This window comes from Corvus cornix, chromosome Z (genome assembly GCF_000738735.6).
Source record: "Corvus cornix cornix isolate S_Up_H32 chromosome Z, ASM73873v5, whole genome shotgun sequence".
NCBI classification, from domain to species: Eukaryota; Metazoa; Chordata; class Aves; order Passeriformes; family Corvidae; genus Corvus; species Corvus cornix.
In genome coordinates this window covers 13,246,762-13,267,661 of record NC_046357.1, presented here as the reverse complement: position 1 = coordinate 13,267,661, position 20,900 = coordinate 13,246,762, and the positions used below count along the sequence as shown (strand labels likewise).

At 39.8% G+C, this 20,900-nt stretch overlaps 1 protein-coding gene across 1 annotated transcript; it reads right to left on the bottom strand.

Moving 5' to 3' along the window:
- Positions 1 to 4: 4 nt before the first annotated feature.
- On the bottom strand, positions 5 to 20,100 carry AMACR (alpha-methylacyl-CoA racemase). The gene is made up of 5 exons (XM_039566987.1): positions 19,800 to 20,100; positions 16,816 to 16,959; positions 14,130 to 14,290; positions 8,961 to 9,147; positions 5 to 804 (listed from the first exon to the last, which is right to left on the bottom strand). The coding sequence occupies exons 1-5, from the start codon at positions 20,047 to 20,049 to the stop codon at positions 395 to 397; spliced, it is 1,152 nt and encodes a 383-aa protein (XP_039422921.1). The 5' UTR covers positions 20,050 to 20,100; the 3' UTR covers positions 5 to 394.
- Positions 20,101 to 20,900: the final 800 nt, after the last annotated feature.

The following is a 20,900-nucleotide window of genomic DNA, read 5'->3' as shown; positions in this document are numbered from 1 at the left end:
CTCATTTAGAAAGAATATAACTATATTTTATTAAAAGAATTGCTTTCAGGTAATTACACCATGTATTAACAACCAGTGGTATAACCAAAAATTAAAAGAATCAAACTACAGGATACAATATTTAAACAAACATTCTGAGAACTTACAGGTGCTTACCAAGCAAACTGTCTTGATCTTCAGAACACAATTACAATTTCATTCTAGCCAGCAGATCATCCAGGTACACAAGTACTTAAGTCCCACTGTCTTCAAATTAAATTTGTCAATAATTTAAAAAATAGGTATTATTTAAAAGCAATATTATGCAAACATTTATTTGTCAGATAATTCAATTTTAAAGCATAAAAGCTTACTGTATCAGCCTGAAATTTATCTGATATGCATAGTCAAGAGATTATAAATTAGCTTTTGGCTTCTTGAATTCTATTGCTTTATCAGAATAAAGTTTAGCAATCTCTTGCTTAGTAAACCCATATTCTAGAAGTATCTCCTCTGTGTGTTCTCCTATAAAAGGATCTCTTTCACATGATGGAACAGCAGGAGTCCTTGACAGAACAGGAGCAGGTCTAGGACTTATCTCTCCCTGATCATTTTTGATAAAAGAACTTCTTTCTTTGTTATGCTGATGTGAGGCAACATCATCGAAGGATAAAACAGGGGTCACACAGGCATCAGTGCTATCAAATATGCTGCACCACTCAGCCTGTGTCTTCTGTGCAAATATGGATGCAAATTTTTTCTTCATTTCAGGCCAGTTGGAGAAACTCATCTGAGCGGGGAGTTCATCTAAATTTAGCCCAAGACCTGAAAGGAGAAAAGCAAAGTTTAACTCTAGTGTGGCTTAGATAAATTACTAAGTGCTTCCCACAACTAAGTATATTCCTCAAGAAGATACTACTCTGAAGGCAATACTAAAGTCACTTTGAACTTTACTTGGGTATCTGTGCAAGGCAGGGAGCAGAGGAATAAAATGCTCTATGATACTTGCAATTAGACTAAACTGCATCAGCTACAGCCTTTTAAGTAAGTACATATAATAAACACTCATTTGTATAAACACTTCACAGAAGCAGCAGCTGCCTAGATGTAGCAATGTCCTGAGAACAGCTTCTATAATAGGTATCATATTCTCTACCGGCAGTAGCAACACAGAAATCTGCTGAATGCGTCCTGGACTACAGCAATACACTCATCTCTCAGGAGCCAGCACATCTGCCAGAGCTGCACATTCAGCAGGCTACACTGTTTGAAGTTCAACATGATGGGGTTATTTCTATGCCACAGATGAGATGGTGTGGATGGATGTGCCCAGCTCAATGTGCATATGGCAGCTCAGCTGTAGGTGCCTGGAGGCTGACTGACCTGCTTCTTCACTCCACTCTCCGAACAGGCTGCAGCAGTATCTCCTGCTCCCGCTGCTCCAGCACACCTACCAGACTGCAATTCCCACAGCCCTTTCACTCCCTAACTGCTCAATAACTCTGCTTTCCATCTTAGTCGCAAGGACACCCAGATACCCAGATATGCAATAAGCACATCTCTTCTGAGACACGAGAGCAAAGCATGGGCACACAGGGCTTGTAAAGAAAATTTCCTGTGCTAAGCAAGTCCTAGGTCTATCCCTGAACTAAGCACCACATCCCTTCCTACTGGGGAGCTTACATCTCTGTTGCACTGCCAGTTTCCTGTATCTTTCTGTTCTCATGGATTTTGCTCTCTGCAGTCTCTACTCTCATTCTCCTACTTCAAGGAGATGCAAGAATTTCTATGGCTTCTTGTAGAGATTATCTCAAAAAGGAGGTAAAAAACAAGAAAGAGAAAAGGCAATTGAACGACACCTTCAAAATTGAGATAGTACAGGGGTATAAGCAGAGTATATGAGACCAAATAGGAATCAGAAGTGATACATTGAAGGAGAAGAAATTCAGAAAAAGCAGGGTTAAGAAAGACTTTGAGAAATCAGGAAGACTAGGGAACAACTATCATCATAATACTTCACAAGTAACAAAAAAAGGGAGCTTCTTAGAAAACCTGTGAAAGGCAGAGAAAATGTAGAGCTCTGCAAAACTGAATTTTCAGCATTCTTTGTTGTATTTTTGGTTATCTGGTATTAGATTGGTAATTAGACTAACTGTTAACCGCCTTGAGTAATAAAGGACTGTTTGCAGGCAGAATTCACACAGACCTCCTCTTGTCTTTAGCTGTACATAGGCAGGAAACACCTATCTTGTCTTTTTACGACTTCATTATCACTGAGTGGGGTAGACATATTGCTGCTGAAACATACAGGGAGAAGAAAGGGAGATAATGCCTATTCTTCTGCTCCTTAAGTCCTTTCTTCCGTTCATAATCTGCACAATATGCACTTCTTGGAGCCCAGAGATTCCCCCAGTATAACACAGTATTTAAGAATTTCACTGTTGATCACAAGATTCTTAAACAGTAGTTTTGGAAATGAATACATGCTTTGAAATTGTACTTTGGTACTTCAAAGGAAAACACACAGAAATTGCCAATCTCCAGACTCAAAAACACAGCCTTGCAGTTGTTCACTTTCAGGAGAAATTCATCACAGTCAAAGACTAAATAAGTATTTTCACATCTTATTAGAAATGCCTGTGGATGCTAGGATAAATGATACTATAAGGTAAACATCAGTCCTTACGGTTTTACCAAGCCATGTGCACCTTAAATCACTGAATTTACACTCTGGTGTCCATAACCATTCATGTCATCCTAAAAGAGATCAGCTGAAGATAACTCATACTGCTTGAACATCATGATTAAATAAAAGCTAGAAATATTTTCAAAATTAATTTTATTATTGATTTTCAAAGTATTCCACTAGAATACCACAAACAGTGCAGTACAGTTTACTTATGAACTATGAGCTGAGACAAATTTACCTTCCACAATATGTACAGCTAATTAAAAACACACTACCTGAGCTTCTGACTCAATGTATGAAATCTTGTCAAGTGGAAACTTCGTTACACAGTACTTGTTTTCTTATGAAAAACTATGGCTTGGTTTCTAGCAGCCAGTCCAACGTGAGCAGAGCTCTACCATTATCCCATTACAGTTATTTTTGATGATCGTGGCAGATGGGAAGTTGGCTGAGCCTCACTGCACACACTCTGGCAAACTAGAACAATATGCAGAACCTGGAATTTAATATTACATGATCATTTTCTGCTTACCACTGAAGACTTCAACTTTAAATAGCATGAACATTTAAGCACTACAGCTCCTCATTTTCCAGCTTGTGCTCGCCATTTGTGGTGCAGATGAGCAGTATCAGAGCAGGAGTGACTGACTCAACAAGGAAACTATTACATGGCACAGAATCGTATGGGATACCACAGGAGGACAGGCTTCATTCAACGTAATCATAACCAAAGTATCTTTTGCACAGAATATCTTATAAAGCAATCACAACTTAGTTCCAAGTTTTTTGTTCAAAGTTTCATCTAGGATTTTTTTGTATGGAAAAGCCCAGTCAACCTACTCTAGTACAGCTTTGAAATTATTTTTGAACAACGAAAAATTGTCTCCCTATAATGATATAGCTTTAAATGTCCTTCAAATACTACAGCTTTATTGACATATATCCCCAAATATATCATTTATTGATGCAGCAAACTGAAATCTCTATTGCTACAGAACTTCTTAGAGAAACTCTAGTAAAATCAGGTACCTATTTCAAGAGAAAGAAACCAGCAAAATTCATTATATAAATCAGTGAAGCTGCTTTGGTATGTCAGAAATTGAAACAGTTTTTTATATTACTTCAGCCATACTATTTTAAAAGCAGAGTTTTGTTCAGGATTTTCTTGGTTGAACTTGCTAATTTTCTTTTCAAACATGTATGGTCATAGCAGAGTAGTTTTGAAATTATGTTGTAGTAACATGACTGAATAAAATCAGCTAGTATGGGAAACCTTAATAGTGGCCCAAACAACAGCTGTAAGGTGAATGCCATTGTGCTTTTTCTGACTAAATAAAACTTGTTCTCACTGTGAGAGGGAATTGAATTTCAGAATATTCCAAGAGAGTAGTGAATTTTCATTAAACTAACATTTACACTATGTAAAGTGTTTTCTCTGCTCAACATTCCTGCAACTAAATAATTTTTTAGAAAGTGACAGTTCAGCAAATGGTTGATCAGGCCCACAGTACTACCAGGCCTCATTGCAAATGCATCTATAGCTGTACTCCAAGTTGACATGCTTAATTACCATAATTGCAAAGGTTTTGACGCAGCAAGAGCCTGGCCCTCTACAGTATTTGTACAATATTTAAGCCTTATCATAATAAGTAAATTAAAATAAAATATAACATTATGTATAACTGAGTCTAAAACATAATGAGGAAACTGTTTCTCCATGTTACATGTCTCAATAACAATGTGATATTGCATTCAGTTTACCAGCAGATTTTTAATACAGTACACAATACTTCACAATCACAAAATGGAGAGCCCTATGGAAATCCTTTATAATGATGTTTTTTAATTGCTTCCTAATTTTTTCCTTCTCTTTGTAAACTGAAGTCATACAGTATAGGAGTACTGAAGCAGTACTCCTCATCTCTCAGGAGCCAGCACATCTGCCAGAGCTGCACATTCAGCAGGCTACACTTTGAAGTTCAGGACTTTAGTGACTGTCAGTGTTTTCCACATCAATGTAAGTGGACACTAAGTTCACCCTGTGTAACTGACTTTACACCACATAACTCAGAATCAAACCTTTACTCTCATCTCTTCCACAGTATTTACTATGTTTTTCATGCCCCCTGTAGCCTGGCTGCAGCCATACTAAGCACCTACTGCTAAAAAACAAAACAAACCTGCAGAAGCAATTCACAGGTCAGTTCAAAGACATTCTGTCTCTTTCTGTCAAAAGATTAAGGCTTAACATTAGTAGCAAATGTTTCTTACAACAGATTTTTCATAAGACATTTTAGCTATTTATTGTCTGATTTTTGTAGTAATAAAATTAATACCTGCAAAAGGACTACAGCTTGCTTGTTAATAGCAAGCAATCAACAGTGAACCCAAAATACTTCTCTACTGCATCTATTTTACATAGCTTCAGTTTCTCACAAAGCCTTTATTTATTTAATTAATGATTTTCTGGCAAGCATAAACTTAATTTTCCCTGCAGAGCACAATCTACAAAGCCAACAATCTTCTCAAACTAATATGCTCTATTTTCTTAAATTTAGTTTCCCTCTGCAGACTCCTTAAGAACTTTCCTCACCATGTCATTAATTGCAGTTGGGTCCAGCACTGGGTTCCTGCAGGAATTCTGCAGGGAAACACTGAAGTGAACCAAAATGAAAAGGAAATCAGTTCTGCTTTGGCTAAGCAGAATTCTGTGAGCAGGGACAAATGGTTCAGAAATCACACTGCTTTCTCAATTCTGCAGTCTTTAAATCTCCAGCTGGCATCTGCAACACCCGAATCCTTGTGCTCTCATTCTACAGTAGTGGCAAAAGTAATCTACCCTCTGAATACGGACAGAGAGCCATCAAGTGGTTTTTGAATATATTTTATTTGGAACAGCACCAAATTCTTCACCAGCAGAGCTGACCAGATATATAGACAAAAGGAATGAAATGAAATTATGGAAATTGCAACTGGAACATACCATTTTAAACCCACATCAAAGCTGGAGTCAATGCCTGGAACAGACAACTCAGCCTAAGTCAAAGCTCCTCAGGTTTGTGAAAGAGCAGTACAGTTCTCAAAGGCACCTTTTTCTTCCCTACAATATTTAAAGGCTTAAATTCTGAACTTAATTTCTGCAATAGGTATCTCAGAAAGGAAATAATCCCTAAGTCACAAGAAGGTTCTGCTGTTCTAATTTTGTGCACTATTGCTTCAGAAAGATTGAAACCCCAGTACTGAAAGGAATAAATATTTCCTATGTGAAAATCTGAACAGATCACGATATGCACCTTAAACACAATGACAGAAGACCAGTTACCTTAAATTCAATACTGGGAGAAAATTTTGAGTTTGGTCATTTACTTTAAACACTACACTTTTACAAAACAAACAAAGAAAACGCACCGAGTGTACACAAGAAAAGGTGGTGATACAATTAAAGGCAAAAGGCAAAATTTCCTCAAAGACTGAAGTATGTTTGCTGGATTTTTTAAATATGGCAGAAACAGACTGAAACATATGCAACAATGATTGCAGTTATTCTCTACTTAGAAGTGGATACACACCAGTTCTGCATTGCTGGAATAACTATGTTTGAAACTTCAGCTGTTAAAATCAAGCAACTTCTCTGCATTGTAAGCACAAGGAATACTTTCAAACACGAAAATAGTTGTCCAATTTGGGTGCCACAGCATAAGCAGAAGAATTCAGAGTTGCTGCTCTAACTTTATGCTCTAAATTTCTCAGAAACAACTAAAAGAAAAGCAGAATTTTAGCATCTTCCTCAGTAAAGAGTTATCTAAAGAAGACAGAGACCATCAGTGACCATGTTTTATCACCTGGCCACTGGTTTCATACATCAGAGGCTTCTCTGTAGATAACCTTCTCTGTAGATAACCTCTGTAGATAATGGCTGAGAGAAAAAAGCCCAAGTCTTGCCCCATAACAATGATCAATACAAGGCAGGACTGTCCAGAGAAAGTTCACTGAGAAAAAGAGTCACAAACAGAGCCAGACACCATTGCAGAATTTTGGGGGGTTTTTGAACAAGTACCGAATCTATCCCAGTCCTGTAGCTTAAGTGTGATTCAACTTAGTCTCCAAAGAATAAAATACTGCAGGCCAGTGTTTGGTCACTTAAGCCAAACATACGGGTATTTGAGTATGCAGCTTTATTTTTTTCTCATTTGCTTTGTATTTAATACAAGCATTCTCCCTGAAATTATTTTAGGAATTCCAAATTACCTAACTCCCAGAGCAAGGGCTTGCATTTTACTTTGATAGAGTTTTATATTTACTTTTGTTTTCCAGCTCCCACACAAGCAAGAAAATCTCAGGGGATCAGACAAAAAAAACATTTCAAAGAACTGCAAATAATCAATGTGGAATGATCTTTTTCAAGATCAAGTTGCTTACAACCGCAGTTCACAAACAAGTTACTCTTAGGACAATTAGAGACAAAAAGTACCATCTTCTTCAGCCAAGAACATGGCATTTCCAAACTTGACATCTGGTCTGTCCAACATAATGCTGGACATGTCCCTGAGTCCAAGAGCCTTCCTCATGTATTTAATGTAGCAGCATGTATCAATTTAGATATTCCTCACAATTACATGGCCTTTGTTAAGCTACAAGAGAAGCAGCCATTCACAGCTACAGCTGGGCAAGATCTTGGGGAGCACCACAGGCTGCAAGAAAACAAAGCCAAAGCATAAAGAACAAGCTCTCTCTTTGGGATCCTGCTCACCGAAGGCATGCCCCACCTTACAACCCCGTAACACAAGAAAAACACGAGATGCAGATGAAAACAATTGCTCACAGTCAACTGCCCTATGCCTAGCGTGTCCCTGAACAGTGACCACCCACCAATTTCCCCTCCAGTTTTACTGCTGAGCACAGTGTCCTGTGGTACAGAACGTCCCTGTAGTCAGCTGAGCCAGTTGCCCTGGCTGTGATCCCCTCCCATTTCTTGTGCACCTCCAGCCTTCTCGCTGGTGGAGTGGGGTGAGGAGAAGAAAAGTCCTCAAGTGCTGTGCAAGAGCTGCTCACCAATAACTGAAACATCCCTGTGTTACCAGCACTGCTTCCAGCACAAATCCAAATCACAGCCCCACGCAAACTAACGTGAAGACATTTAGCTCTATCCCAGCCAAAACCAGTACAAATTGTAGCAAGGATACAATTCAAAAAATGCCACAACTCAAGGAATAATCAGTGGGAAAGAGACTGGGCAAGAGTAAGGAACGACTCCCCTGACACACTCACTGAGCAAAGACTGGCCCCATGGGAGTCACCCATGGACAAAAGTGCTTCACGTAACACTGGGTATATCCACTTTAGGAATCCTTTGTTGACATTCCTTCAACTCATTAAGCAAAACTAAAATTAAATTGAGAACTTCTTATAGCCTTCATATTCTGTACAATGAAGAAAAGAATAAATACAAAATTATTTAATGAATTTTTTATGTTTTCATAAATTCTGTATGGAAAACATGGCAAACTACTGAAGAAGCACAATAGAAAAAAAATTTAAATTAAATAACCAGTAAGAAGTTAAGAGCCCATCTTATAAAAAGCTTGAAGCACACAACCAGTTCAGAGGTAAAGATGCACCTGAAAATTTCTGGTTTTATTTCATACAGTTAAATATTTTGCATAACCCATTCTAATTTCTCGAAGAGATAAATTGTGATTTATAGTAATATTTAAAGAGTCTTAGTCAAATATAAATATTATATCCAGAGCCAAACACCAAAAGCGCTCTGAAATTGTGTGGCGGAAATTAATTACTAAAGCAGAATTTGCTTCCACAAATTTTTTTTCTACCAAGAAATACTATTAATTACTTTCAGTCATCACTCCTTCCAGAAACAATTTAAATAGGTTTGTTTTTTCTAATTATAGTACAAATAACCAAAATTGCCTGAAATTCTATTTGCAATATCAAAGAATTAGGTCTCATTTTTAAAGTAGATTCACAATCATTTGAAAAAAGTGATTTCCAGAAAAGTTGTTCAGTGCTCCAGTCACATCACAGACTACCATTACAGTAACTCCAAAAGAAAACTTGCAATTTAAGTGTAGTTGCTGAGGGTGAATAGGAAATTAATTAATTGCTAGAAAAAGAAAGTCAATTAAACAGCTACACAACCATCCAACTAGCTTCAGGAAGTGTTTGGCTTTTACAAAGAAATCACATAACCACGTATCATGAATCAAAATCAACTATTAAAGAATGCACTCAATCATGCTTTGCTGTTACGAAAAAACTGCTCCAACCTACTCACCTTTTATTAACTGGTTATAGAATTGAGGCTCAAGGGCACCAACAGCCATGAATTTTCCATCAGAGGTCCTATAGGTTTCATAAAAAGGTGCACCGCTATCTAGCAGGTTTTCACCTCGAGGTTGGCTCCACAATCCCGAATTTTGTGATTTCCACAGAAAAGAACTTAGGTATGCTACTCCTTCTACCTTGAAGATTTAGAGAAAAAAAAAACATAAAAGCTCCAGTAAATTAGTTGGCATGTTACCTAAATTCGGTATAAAAAAACCAACAAAAACTACTAGCAGTTCTGCCCTTTGCTAAGATATTTAATGACAGAATCTCTGGTAAGCAGTTTCATTTCTTAAATTTTCCATTACTGTTTATACTGCACTTGTGAAATCATCTAGAATTAGAGACTAAGAAAGAGCATAAATGTAGTAAGGCAGCTTCAGATGGACAATGTACTTTCAATGCACATAGTTTCCTCATTTAGCAAGTTTAGAGTCATTAGACATTCACAATGAGTGAGTAATTTCAAGGGATGGGACAAGCTCCTTGGCTCTATACAACATAAAGCATCTGACAGCTCAATGTCTTCCAAACCTCTGGAAAACAAGATGCCTGTACCAGTCCTATAAATACCAAATTTTTATCTTCTGTAAATATACTGATTACAGGAAGACTGCTATTTTTAGAAGAAAAATTGAAGGAAATCAAATCAAATCTCCAACACTAAGTTAAAAAAAAACTATTCTCCCACTGTGATCACTGGCAGCTATACACCCAGAGCAAAGTAATCTCTACATAGTCAAGGGTCTAATGAATACAGCCCTAGAAAACATGATTAATCCCATTTCAACTTGCTCCTCAAAATTTTGTCTATGTGGAGTACAACCAGATGAAAATTTGTTCAGGCTTTCAATAATTATCAAGGTTGTACCAGTCTTTCAAGCAAAATCACATCCTAGTTTTGCTCATCAGCACAATTAATTTTTTTCAACTGTATTGAAAGTACTGTAAGTGAAGATAATCCAGTTAACAGTGTATGGCCACAAACATTCCAGTAGAACAGATTAAAATCTGAGCTGTATTATTCTGAGTATCACTTGATTCATGCATTTTCAGCTGTGTGAAACTAACCTAATATTGTCTATATAGACAAGCACAGATACCATACCAAAACAAAAGGCTACTAAATATTCATGTAGGAAGATCTATTAGTTTATACCTTTCTAAGCAAGAATTTAAAACATGCAAATTGCTGAAGTATGCAGTCAAGAAGGCTTCTTAATTTAATGTGTGTTACTTGGGCTCTTTCCTAGTACTGCTTCAAGGACAGGAATACCTCTGTCCTCACTGTCAAAGTCAATTAAAGTACTTTCATATGAGAAAATACTGTATACCTTCATCTATGTATCGGCACAATTATTGCAAGGATATTAAAATAAAGTTTGTTTTACTAATGATCTGATCTTGCATTGCTCATATTAAGAACAAATAATATTACACAAAAAGTACTGAAAGTAAGGATAATAAAAGACAGGGAAAGTATCAGAATAAGCCCTAATTGAAAATTAGATTTCAGGGCTGATAAAACTCTTAGCACCTGTACAATACCTACGTGCTACTTACCCTGGAAACACTTAAAATAAAACAGCACATCTGTTCTTGACTGGTATAGAGACTTGAGAAATATCCCTGTCTGGGCAACTGGACAGCTAGGTTCTGCCTGAGGCCCACTGCAATTCAGAGGCAAGTAAATGAAGTATCTTAACATCTACACCAGACCTCCAAAGGCATGTAAAAATAGCACCACACACCCACTAATGCAGTCACCCTCTTTTACAACATGAGAACAACATGGGGAGACTCCACTTAAGTCTAACTGCAGAATTATTATAGTAACAGTTGTGGGTTTCAGTTAATGTCTCCCTCATGTTAAAAACATCTGCAGTCTCTGAAGCAGGCACAAGAATCCAGAGGCCATGCCACTGGGTGACCCGTCTGCTCCCCAAGCCTTCTGTTCTTTCTGTAGACTGAAAAGAGTTCAAACAGAAGTGAGAATGAATCTACACCAACCTAATCTTTATCCTCGTGACTGATGAAGGCTTCTAGGATGTGGGAGTTTTGGTTTTGAATACCTCCAGGCTGAGAAAAACCTAGAACCTCAGTCTTCTGTTGGACTGCTAAATGTTCCTGCCATGAGACTATTATGCAAGTGATCATTACCAGCGTCCTTTCCTGTGGCTATCTTTTCACAAAGAGTGACTTATACTCAGTCAGATGCCTACTGTCAGCAGAAGGTTCTGTGGCTGATGTAGTGAACCCAAACTGTGGCCCTGACTCACATGCCTCTGTACCAGTGTGGTGCAAGAATGCAGAGGTACAACTGTGCCTTCTGTGTCACATTGCAGTGTCCACTCCACGTGGCAACTACCTGGCCTCCTGTAGGATAGCCATGATTCCTGCAGAGTCAATGAGAAGAGACAGTGACCAGCAGGAATCAATTCAGGCCAGTCACTTAATTCTTCTGAGACAAGACAGATGAAATGCAGGACCCAGTGTCTACTTCTTGCACAGTGCAATTTCTACTGTAGAAAATCCTACCATGTGTCCGAGTCATTAACGTATTCAGACTACCTAAATTGTACAACAGCTTAAGTAATGGGTCTATTAAAAAAAAAAAAAGTTAAAATAAAACAGCTGAAATGCTGCAGTGTTGTGATTTTAAAAATACGTTCTTTCACAAAAAAAACTTAGGTGTAAAAACAGGCTCATCCACTCAGTCAATTTAATTGTCTTTGCTGCTGCTGATGCACGAAGGATCTTCATCAACCATGTCACTGAAAGTTTATTCAACAAATAAGGAATATGACCAAATGCCAGGTAAAGCACATCCTGTGATACTGGACAATATTCCATCCACTTCACAGGTCACCAGGCACATCAGCAGGGAACTGTAAATCCCACAATCATGATGAGACAAGAAATAATTAGAAGAGACAATTTTTAAGGGCTTAGAAAACCCCACAACACATTCCACTCCAAATGAGCTACAAATTTCATTAGAACATTAGCAGACTTAACTGATTTTCTTCTAACAAATTCTTTTAATTCTCTGAAGTATGATAAGGAAAATTTGGTAATACTATAAACTACAAGAAGTATCTTTTTCAATATTTGAAGACTTGTCACAATTCTCGATGGTTTTTCTTTCACAAATACACAATCTCCTTAAATTCTTCTTTTAGGTCATGTTTTTAGAGTCATAATTTTTGTTGTGCTACATGGACTTCCTCAAATTATTTTCATAGTAATGAAAGTGTTCATTATTTTCATTTTTATCTTTGAAATATGATGGTCAGCATCAGAAACATTATTTTCCTGAGACTTCATAAACATTGAATAGGTTAGAATAACTGCTTCAGAAACTTTGATGACTCTATTTCCTGTTAATACATCCTAATACAGTATGTATGTGTTTTGTAACAGCATGATATTGTTGACTCATGTTCAGCTTGTGACTACTACAAACCCCCAGGATTGTACTTTAGCCAACTGTTCTCTCACTGCATTTGTGCAGCAAATTGCTTCTGCCCACAGAGGACTACAGAGCAGCAACGTCCATGAATTGCAGCCAATTTTTTTCAGGTCACTGCTCCAATCTGAAAAGGTCATTTTCAATTCTAATCCAAGTCCAACACACTTGCAGTCCTTCACATATGTGTATCATCTGTAAATTTACTAAACACAATTGCTCATCCATCATTCAGCTTGCTGGAGAAAACACAGAAAAAAACCCAAAAAACACCTATAGAACTGCACTTGTTAAGTTTTTCATTTTGACAATCAACTACTAAAAACTAGTCGTGTTTTGCACTGTTCCCATAAAATTTTCATCTAGACCATAATGCCATGGACTGCTTCTGAGAACATGATGTGAATTTGTCAAAAACTTACTGAAGTCAAGAAATCCAACATCTCTTGCTATTCTAGTCTCTTCAAGACCACTTCAACAAAGGGATTCATTTCAACTAATGTAATTTTTTTTCAGTTTATATTTACAGCAGAACCTTAGCCTTCACTGTACAATGCCTCAAAGGGAAGTCAGATTTTAACTGCAATACTCTTTAAAAACAGGAGAACAAGAGAGAAACAACGCTTGCAGATAACATAAGTTTCAAGGATAAATGTAAATAAGTATTGCTGTGTGTAAGTGGGTAGCCTCCTATGGAAAAGAAATCCATAGTATTCATTATTAAGATAATTTAGCCTTTAATTTATTTTACAGCACATTCACAAAGTGAATTGGGTTTTTTTTTGAAAAGGAAATTGACTTCTTGGCAATGATCCATGGCAGTGTAACTATCCCAGGAAACAGTGCTTCTAGCAAGATATGCCCTGTCACAAATTTGTAAGAAGATGTGTCTTGAATAAAGCTAATGCAAGTTTTTATTTTAACAGTATTGTCATTTTTGCTGTTATGCAGTACGCCAATTGTTTATTATACGCCCTATCTCCACACACCACACTTATTCCTCAAACATATATAGCTAATACTCTGTTGTAGATACAAAAATGCTGCTAGCAAGGATTTTCTTGCTATTTTCTAAGTCTGTGAGAGACTTTTCTCTCTCACAGAAGAGGTACCATTATGTAAACAACCAAGCCACCTGCAACCTTGAAAAGTCTTGCTTATGGTATAGTGGTATATGGTATATTTTGACAATGGATGTTTTAGGATTTTAGCCAATCACCCCAAGGGGTGGCTGATCCTTTGTCCAATTAGACTATGAAGAAAGAAGTCTATAAAAGAATTTGTAAAACAATTAAATAAATCAATCTTGCTGCACAATTCCTGCCTGCTGGATCTTCTCTCCTCCTCCTCCCTATGGCTGCGGGACATAGGGCCCAGGCCTGCGGTAATACTCTGTGAAGAAGGCAGATGGGCAAAAGCAGGGAGAGGGGGGAGGTTGCAGTACGTGTTCCATGTCATAAGGATGTTATGGCAGCAGTGATTAATGAAAAATGCTTGCATGTGAAGGAATGGCCATTTTATGAGATCACTTTCCCAAATCTCAATTTTAAACCTTATGAATAGCTCCAATGTCCTCCCATTAACAGATTTACAGCAGGAGAAAACCCAAGCAAACCTAAGAAACCCCATGTTCCTCGAGACCAAACTTACCATACTTGCATCAATGACCTGCCCTTTGCCAGATCTGGCACGTTCAAAGAGGGCTATAACAATGCCCATTGCACACATGACACCTCCACCAGCAAAATCAGCCAGAAGGTTTACGGGTGCGTAAGGATTTTCATTCTTTCTACCCAGCTTTGACAGCACACCTGATAGAAGAGAAAACAAAGCAAGGATAAGCATAAAATTAATTATAAGCATTCATTTCTATAATTAAAGTTTCATTCTTTTCAATCTATGCAAATAAATAAGGGATAAAGCAATCTTCTAATGTTTTCTATCTCTGCTTGGCTATGTCTTAGCTAATAGTTACTCTTTAAAAGAATAAAAATATACGAAATCACATTAAGTGATATGAATCACATTACATGAAGATGTAAAGAGATTAACAAAAGTCTCATAGATAAACGTTGATATTTTGGCTATAGAGGGATCAAATTTTACAAAAAAACCCAACCTTGTGAGCAATAATTCTATATCAGTACTTTCTACATGCACTGAATCTTGCCCATAAGAGACATTACGAACGTGTCTCAAAGCAACTTTGGTAAATTGTTCTTCTTTGAATATTTTAAAGTAAAAATGCAGAGGTACAGGTGCACATAACCAACGAAATAATAATCATAACAAAGGGTCTCACACTGACAACTCTGCTTCAGTCCTACCCTCCCTCTCCAACTATGTTTGGGGGAAAAAAAGGTTGCATATAAAAAGAACAGGTAACTAGCACAGAAAGGTTATCTCTGATTGCATGCAATGTAAACACAGGGAACCTATGTTTATGCCAGCAATTATGCAGAAATGAAAGGAATTAGAGCAAAGGCTAAGCTAATTTACCTCAGCCAGAGCTTTGAACTTGTTAGCATTTCCCTGTCATCCTGAACAACCTCTTTACTGTGACCTTACTCTTTATAGTTGCCTCACAGTGATTCCGTTTGGGCAAGCAAGAAACTGCAGTGCGATCATCCCTCTATGTGTATGGCCTGAGACTTGCAGAATACATGGGCAGAATTTCCTGAGAATTGCATGGTTCTGATGCACTGTTTAGTTAGCTAATGTTCTTCCTACATGCAAGCAATGGACTGCACAGCATAAGAGACTTCCAAATCCTGTAGTGCAAGAGTAAAACCCCTGTTGCTATGTAAAACCTTCCTTTTAATAGTCCAGAAGTTGTCACAGGCACCAGCAGGTTAATATACTAACTTCTCAAGAGTTCCTAACACAAGCCATTTTTTAGTTAAAGGAAGCCAAAGCTCATTAGGAAAATACTCAGAATATGATATCTCATTTTTGAGGAATGACACCTCTCAAACACCTTGTTCTATTTCCTTTTAATAAACAGAAAATCTTGGTCTGTGAAATCACAAGCAAAATTATTTTAAGAAGATATCTAACCAAAATACTACTGACTAAATCAGCTCCAGAGAAAAAAAATCACTCTATTTGTAAACCAGAAAGTACTACAAACTAAGGCAGGGATGAACCATGCTGTTTCTATACTGACTTCCTGCACTAATAACAAATAAAAATACCCTAATATTTTGGAATCCTCTTGACATGTCAAGAAGTCAGACGTGTTTCAAACAAGGCATTTTGTCTTTAATTTTTTCTATTCTCTAACAATTTCACATGAAGGAAGACTGAACCCACCCCTAAAGAAATTAAATTTCACACCACTATGACTCCACATAGTAGGTGATACCAGATCACCAGGTTTGCACTGCCTCTGCTCCAGCCCTTTCCTGGGTCTAAAAGAACTGCTTTATCCAGCGGGAAGCCGAGAACTTTTGGGTCACCTTCTCTCCTCCTTCACAGGCTCAGAGAAGCATGAGAGACAGAAGCAGTGTGAAGAGCAGGAGGTAGGGCCATGCATGGATGAGCATCACCAGAGTTGGGTAATTTTGTTACTGTTTGCTACTGCATACTTGTAAAACCATACCACTTAAAAGCAGCATAATGTCCACAACACCTTAATGAACTATAGCATTTCCACTTTATTTGAAGCCTACTTCCTTTCAGTTGGTATCAGTGAAGACATATTTACAAGCAGAAAAGCACAAGAGCTCAATTGTCTTATGGTACCTAGTTTTTCTTTGCTCAAAATATCTGCTCTCAAGCACGCAAAATAATCTGCAGCCCTTTCAGGACTATAAAGTATACACATTTTGTAGGAGAGGGGCCCTGAAGAAAATGTTGAATCCTCTCTTCAGATAAATATTCTGATACTTTATTCAGAGAGAGTAGCACAAAGGAAGGAAAACAATGTACAGCCTGGGAAGACATGCTGATCCAGCCCGTAACAGCTCGCTGCTGCTGGCAAAACAAACAGCCTGTCCAGTAAATGTTTCCTCCTTTCTTGTGCTGACTGGTTGGATCTCTTAATGAACTGCTTCACCTCAATAACCTGGCAGAAAACACCCTCATTTCTTCTAACCAGTTTTTGACTTGTGAGGAAGTTTACAGAGGGGCTAAGCAAGTGCCAGAGCTGACTGAAAACATCTGGGAAAAGCACAGTGAAAGGAAAGCCCCATTTCACCAACAGAGACATTTCAGATCAGCTGATTCATCAGACTGCACCTCAGATAAATTTTGAGCTATCTGCTTTCAACAAGTTCTTGAGTCTTGATTAAAGGGAGGAAAGAAACTTTATTTAACAGGAAATTTTACAGCCTACCTGATAAAGCCACGTAATTGATGTCATGACCTGCAGACTTGGCATATTTTCCTGTCTGGCCAAACCCAGTAAGTCTAGCATAGATGAGTCTGGGATTCTCCTGTAGGAGGACCTCTGGGCCAAGCCCAAGTTTCTCCATGACACCTTAAAAAGACAAAGCAAGGAATTCTAATTCACATTTAATTTTAATAATACTCAGAACATAATGATTCAATTATACAACAGCAGAACTCAACTGCACTTCATGAAGTAGAACATTCTACTTCAGCATCCATACTACAACATGAACATTATGAACCACCAACATACTGCAAAAATTTAAATATAAAACAAGTGCAAATTAGGCTCTACGGTTTTGTTTTTCAGCTTTTTTTCCTGTTTTACTTCACCAAAAGACTGAAAGAAAACCATGCACCACTGGTTGAGAGAGAAAGCCACCAAAGGCTTGTAAAACAAGAAGAAAAGAGAAAGAGCAATCTCTTACATTTTCCATATTAAAATCACTTGACATTTCTTCCGTATTTCACTGCAATACAATTTCCTCAGCATTTCTCAGTACCTCGTGTTCCTGTGACTTTTAACTCACTGATGGGAATGGATCATGCCACTATTCCATAGATAAGCTGCAGGAACCACACGCAAATAAATGTGTTCTTTTTTAATGCAGAGAATAAGTAACTTTTAAAAATCAGTGAAATACAAATTGAATCAGCATGGACTCACAGAAAACAAGGTTAAAATTTTAATTCTGCTGTCCTAAAACAGTGATTTGAAGAGAAGAAATTTGAATGGCAAATAAATGATACTTTCTCATTGGTTCAGTGTAGCTTGGTCAGACTTTGACCTATGATCTATAATGGCACTGCAGGGCAACACATTTTGAAATGGAAAGGAAAACATAATTTCAGTGCCTGTTCCACCCCAGAATCTATTACTCCAGCTTGTTTCAGAAAACTAATCCATAATGTTACTACACCTTCAATTCCATTAAGATCCACTTCTATTGCATGAATTACTGGGCAGTGGCAAGTGATTACTGCCAAGGAGAAAGCAGTGAAATTTGGCAAAGTGCATGGTTTTCAAATGCACAAGTGGGAACAGGGTGACAAATAGCCCCTGTGGCGTCACAAAGTCACTGTTGTAAGGTCAATGATACATATGCCTTAAAAAAACCTGTTCTGCCACTAGGACCCTCACCTTCTCACTGTTTTCCACCAGCCTCATGATGGGTCACAGATTTGCCTAGTTCACTTACAGGCCCTTAAAACCCAATATCTATTTCCAAAATTGCCTGCATTTCCAGCTGGGGGAAAAAAAAAAAAGGCAAGTGCCCATAAAACTAAAGTAAACAAAACTTCATAAGGAAAAAAATCCTCTAGAAAACAGGAGATTAGCTACAAAGAAGAAGTGGAATTTAACTTCTTCATTTTGTTTGCTTAGCTCCTGGGGAATAAAACAAACAATTTTAAGGTAAGAAACACAATAATAATAATAATAAACCCCTGTTTTCCAAATGAAAGACATTACTTGTGACACACAATCTGTCCATAACACATGATGTCTAGCTGATAAAGTCTTCTATTTCTAAACTGCCTTTAACATTCCCAAAACACTTCAGCTAGCTCCTCAATAAAGGACGATCACAGAATCACAGAGGTTTGGGCTGGAAGGAACCTGTAAAGGTCACCTAGTCCAACCCCCTCCTTTGAGCAGAGACATCTTCAACTAGATTCGTGCCCACAGAGCCCTGTCCAACCTGACCTTGATGGCATTTTTCCTAATAGAACAGCATCCTCAAGAAACACTGGGGGATACTGACATAACCATCAGGTGAGTGCCTGTGTATGGCTTATAAACAAAGTGAGCATGGTCAACCTGAGAAGTCTATGGCTGTTAAAACAGCGTCAGTTTTGCTACTGAAAATCAGACGTTAAGCACCCCTAAACGTGGTAAATTAGTAAATATGCATACTGTAAATAAAAAATGAGCTATGAATTCTCTTTAAAAGACAGTTTTTAAAAATGGAAAAATTCCGTAATTGAGTATTTGAAGAATCTGCCTTACTTTTAACCTAATGTTTAAAGTATAAAGTACTTGCAAAAACACAAGAAAGGTTTTCATGAAATAGATTTAAGACTAGCAGGAAATTATTAGTTTGTGAAAAGCAACTTCCTAAAATTAAATACGATGTTTGAAGATGAAGACTGTAGTTCACAACCTGGTTTTGATCCTGGATCAGAGTGGCCCAGTATAAGGGAATCATACTACTCTATTTAGCACTTGCTCTTACATTCATCTCCCTGGGATATGTGTTTTGTAAATGTATAACCACAACGTCAGATCTGTTGTCTTCAGAGGAATTGTAAGCTCAGACTCCGACCTGCATGGCAACCTTACAAATGTGAGCTGGACTTTATCAGCAGGCCTGACATCACGCAGGATTGGTGCCCCAAGCTCGGTGTGACCCCTGCGCTCGGACACCCTCCTGCTACTCCAGAGCCCCAACCTCGGTGTGACCCCTGGGCTCGGACACCCTCCTGCTCATCCAGGGCTCCAAGCTCGGTATAACCCCTCGGCTCGGACACCCTCCTGCTACTCCAGAGCCCCAAGCTCGGTGTGACCCCTGCGCTCGGACACCCTCCTGCTCATCCACGGCTCCTGCTCGTCCAGAGCCCGGCCCGGGGCACGGCCCTATCTGAGCTCTGGCCGCGGCCCTTCCCTGCGGTTTCACATGGCTGCTGCGCTGCACTGCACAAATCCGCCACAAGCACGCGTCACCCAGTCACAGGAAATAGACCTCCAAAGCTGTTCCCTGTCCGCTTCCCACTCAGTCTCGCAGAGGCCATAGACTGGCGGGAGCCCCTCAGCAGCGCACCCTGCGGCCCCACAGCTTCACCCTCTCGCCCGCCCCACGCGGCCCAGGCCGGGCTGCCGCGGCCGCAGCGCCGCCCCGGCGCGGTCCCCCGGCGGCCGCGGCCCCTCACCGTGGCGGAAGGGCTCGATGAGCACGTCCGCCCCGCCGCACAGCCGCTTCAGCGCCGCGGCGCCCTGCGGCCGCTTCAGGTCGAGCGCCAAGGAGCGCTTCCCGCGGGCCTGCACGTCGGGGGCCGCGGCGGACTGGGACAGGCGGTCGACTCGCACCACCTGCGCCCCGAAGTCGGCGAGGATCATCCCGCAGAGCGGCGCGGGCGCCAGCCCGGCGAGCTCCAGCACCCGCACTCCGCTCAGCGCCATCGCTAGCGCCCTCGCCGCCGCGGCCGCTGGCGAGAGCCGACAAATCGATCCCAGAGGCGGCCCGGGGGCCGCCCCGCCCGCCCTCGCGCGGCCCCGGCGGCGGGCTCTTACCGCCCCTCGCCGCGGGGCAGAGGCCTTGGCTCTCCCGGTGTTTCTTCACAAGGAGTCCGTGATAGCCCGCGGCTGGCTCCACTACCCTCCGCCCCGGGTCGCAGTGAGGCGGAGTAGGCGTTCTGCTGCTGCTGCTGCTGGGGTCGGCACGCAGCTACTCTTGGGAAACTTCCCTGTCCGACCATCCACGAGCCGTCCTTGGCAGTTGCACAGCCCCCCACACTCATAGTCACGCCAGGTCTCCCATGGAAGAGGCTCAGACGACCAGAACCTTAAAATAATTTAATCGTGATGCAATAACTAAAGAAAAAAAATCCCAGCTCGAGGTGCTGCCTCCGTGTAGGGACGCCGAACAAAGGAAACCCTGGGCTTTTACACCCTTACAGCCTAAGGGCAGGAAAGTCACAGAATCACAGAACCACTCAGGATGGAAAAGACCTCCAACATCATCGAGTCCAACCTTTGAAGTCTGAGTCTGGAGGTCGTCGGCTCCAGCCCTGTCTCTGAGTGTAAGGTCCCCTGGCCGGGCCACAGGTCCCTGTGCCCATTGTTAAGTTCTTGTGCCATGCCCTGGGCACCTGGATGGGCCAAAACACTCACACCCAAGACCCTCAGGTCACACAAAGGGAGATTAGCAGAACACCTGATTAAAACTTAGGGGTTTTTTTCCCACCAGATGTTATTTAAAGAGGGCTGTCTGGCCCTGTTTTTCTTGAGGCATCAGCTGTGTACTAGTTTGA